Source organism: Haematobia irritans, chromosome 2 (assembly GCF_050003625.1).
Source record: "Haematobia irritans isolate KBUSLIRL chromosome 2, ASM5000362v1, whole genome shotgun sequence".
Taxonomy (NCBI): Eukaryota; Metazoa; Arthropoda; class Insecta; order Diptera; family Muscidae; genus Haematobia; species Haematobia irritans.
The window spans coordinates 104,915,928-104,918,658 of record NC_134398.1 but is presented as its reverse complement, the minus strand read 5'-3'; the positions used below and the strand labels follow the sequence as shown (position 1 = coordinate 104,918,658).

General features: G+C 38.1%; 1 protein-coding gene and 1 long non-coding RNA gene across 2 annotated transcripts; both read left to right on the top strand.

Moving 5' to 3' along the window:
* The first annotated feature begins 276 nt into the window (after positions 1–276).
* LOC142223622 (uncharacterized) lies at positions 277–882 on the top strand. The gene is made up of 2 exons (XR_012718831.1): positions 277–315; positions 387–882. It is a non-coding gene; the product is annotated as an uncharacterized LOC142223622 (long non-coding RNA).
* Positions 883–1,291: 409 nt separating this feature from the next.
* LOC142224920 (activity-regulated cytoskeleton associated protein 2-like) lies at positions 1,292–1,918 on the top strand. The gene has a single exon (XM_075294698.1). It carries the CDS (start codon positions 1,292–1,294, stop codon positions 1,916–1,918), a length of 627 nt encoding a protein of 208 aa, XP_075150813.1.
* The last annotated feature ends 813 nt before the right edge of the window (positions 1,919–2,731 follow it).

Sequence of the window (2,731 nt, the reverse complement as noted above, 5' to 3'; positions counted from 1 at the left end):
AACCACCCTAATGTTTTTGAGTTTATTCTTTTATACTGGTATTATGTTGAGAGAGCATATAGAGTAACAATGATCAATCACCCAGTGAGTATATTGTAAAAGCTATCACCCATCGACATAGCCACTCAGCTATTGTCTCTTGGTTGCCTATGTTGTTTTGTTATAAGTAAAGAGAGTTGAGAATAACAATGGTGGTGGGAAATAGCTTTCACTCATTGAGATCTTGTTTTATTATAAAAGGCTTGTGATAATTTCAAAACCAGTCAGTCGGCTGTGCGCTTAGAGGGAGTAAGTAGTAACCAGCATTAGATAAAGGTCTGCTTAGCATAGACCAAGGAATGTATAGACATCTCAAGTGAATTCACCATGGTTTTGTTTATTTGCAGAGCGCAGTCACTCCACTCAATTGCGCAGTCAAGTGACTCAATTTCTTTTTGGAAAACGAGAATTACCGTACAAATCAGCCAATTTGCATTACAAAAAAGGTGTGAATGGATAAAATTTTATAAGCTTTTACAATATTTTGTGTTTCATCAAGAGAACAAAGGAAAGAAAACAAAAATAAAGCCAAATTAAAAAATCACTCAATTGCAGACGAAAAAGAGCCCTCTACGGTGTGCAGACAAACTACAGCTCTGTGAATTCATTTGAGATGTCTTATATTTAATTGGTCTATGTGCTTAGTGCAGTGCAGTTACTATCTTACTTTTGTCCCAGAGCAGCATTAGATTAGGTAGCGAGGCACGTACTCAGTGCTGGTTCTCTAATTGACACATCTCTGGGCCTACTTAGTGTACATTAAATCGTTTTTTATAATAACATCAACAATTTTCTACAAGTTATTATTCAATAAACCGACACTTTTATTATCGATGAAATCCATTTTGTTGTGTTTCAAGTCTGGAAGGCATCATAGGGTAACCCCATCGATACAATTTGGCGCCCAACAAGGTTTTACCTACCCAGGAAAATTTTGAAAATTATTTGGAGAAAATTTATCCACGAAGAAAATCTGAAAATTATTTTGAGAAGAAAATTTTGAATTTTTGATTCTCTGTTGGCAAGTTGGCGTGTCGCAGAATTTTGTAAATTATTTGGAATTTATTTGTATCTGCGGAAAACATTTTTGGAAATTTTGTAAGGCAGAATTTTGATTGGTTTGGTGAATTGTACATCGAGGTAAAAATCCGACAAGGATTGGTAGAAAATTTGTCGTACAAATCAAAAGGAAATTTTGGGATTTTGTTTTAATTGTATGGAATCACCCCGAAGGAGTCAAAGATTGCGAGACATGACCACATTTACGGCTGAAGCTTTAGAGAAGATGATGCGGACCGTTGTGGCCGCTAATGTAAAGACCGGCTCATTCGCTAATTGTACGGCACGTTACAATGGCGATGGTGACCCATCCAAGGTGGAGGAATTCATATCGGCTATAACCACATTTAAAGCAGTAGAGAACGTAAGTGATGAAAACGCAATCAATGGTATGCCAATGCTACTGCAGGGGGATGCTTCGGAATGGTGGACTGGAGTAAAAGGGAAGGCAAAAAAGTTCGAAGATGTTGGGAAGATGCTACGGGATTCGTTCTGTCCTCAAAAACCAGCGTGGCGCATATACGCTGATATATTCGAGGCAAAGCAACAGAGAGGCGAAGCTACCGACGTTTTCATTAGAAAGAAAAGGGCCTTATTTGCAAAGCTGCCAAGAACACTAACCGAAAATGATCAGATAGATATTATTTTTGGTATGCTAAATATGGAAATCCGTGACAGGGTGTTCCGTCACAAGGTATCAAGTTTCGATGATCTGTTAAAAGACGCTCGAGAGGCGGAAAATAATATCGCAGAGCGCACAGATCTTGTTAATTTCAAACATAAGACAGGTGGATCGGTTCGATGTTCATTTTTGCCATAGAAAAGGGCATAAAGTTGAAGAGTGTTTTAAAAAGAAGAAAGTCGAAGAAGAGGGTCGTCAAAATGCAATTGCGACTGCTCAGAGCTTTACTTCAAAGCCAAAATTGGCTTGTTACGGCTGCAATGCTCCAGGTGTTGTAAAGGCAAATTGTCCAAATTGTAAACCAAAGGAAAACAAATAAAAATGGACCAGGAGTGGCGTATTTCAATAATATTTCTACGAGCTTAAGAGGAAGCGAAATTCCTATGATTTGTGTCAAAATGTTTGGTGTTCCAGGCCAGGGTTTTTGTAGATACCGGTATCAGCGTCGCGAGTTATAACTTGAAAAAGATTATGGATTTTCATGGTTGTACATACAGTAAGTTACGTATGGAAATTTCTCTTGCTGATGGTAGTAGATCGGTTCAAGAATGTTTGTATACAATTTGTAAAATGGAAATTGGAAGAAGAGTTTTTGATGTGAAATTTGTCATTTTGCCTAACGCCCAAGGTAATCGCACGTTGTTAGGAACAGACTTTCTTGAAACGGCTGGTATAGTACTAAACATGGGTCAGAAATATTGGTACTTTGAAGGTGAGCCGAATATTAATTTTGTTTTTGCGGAACCGTGGCCCCTTGATCTGAACCTCATAGAGACTATAAAAGTGGCAAATAGAGTCGTAGTGCCAAATTCTGCCCCTTCACCAATTATCGAAAATCAGGCACTAAATGAACAATCTCCTCAAGCGAGAAGGCGAGAGGAATCAAGAAATTATATATCCGATTTTGAATACTTTGGACCTGATGTGAGAACTTCTGATTATTCACCTCAC

Coding starts and splice junctions, on each gene's coding strand:
- LOC142224920 (XM_075294698.1), top strand. CDS start 1,292: ATGACCACATTTACGGCTGAAGCTTTAGAGAAGATGATGCGGACCGTT.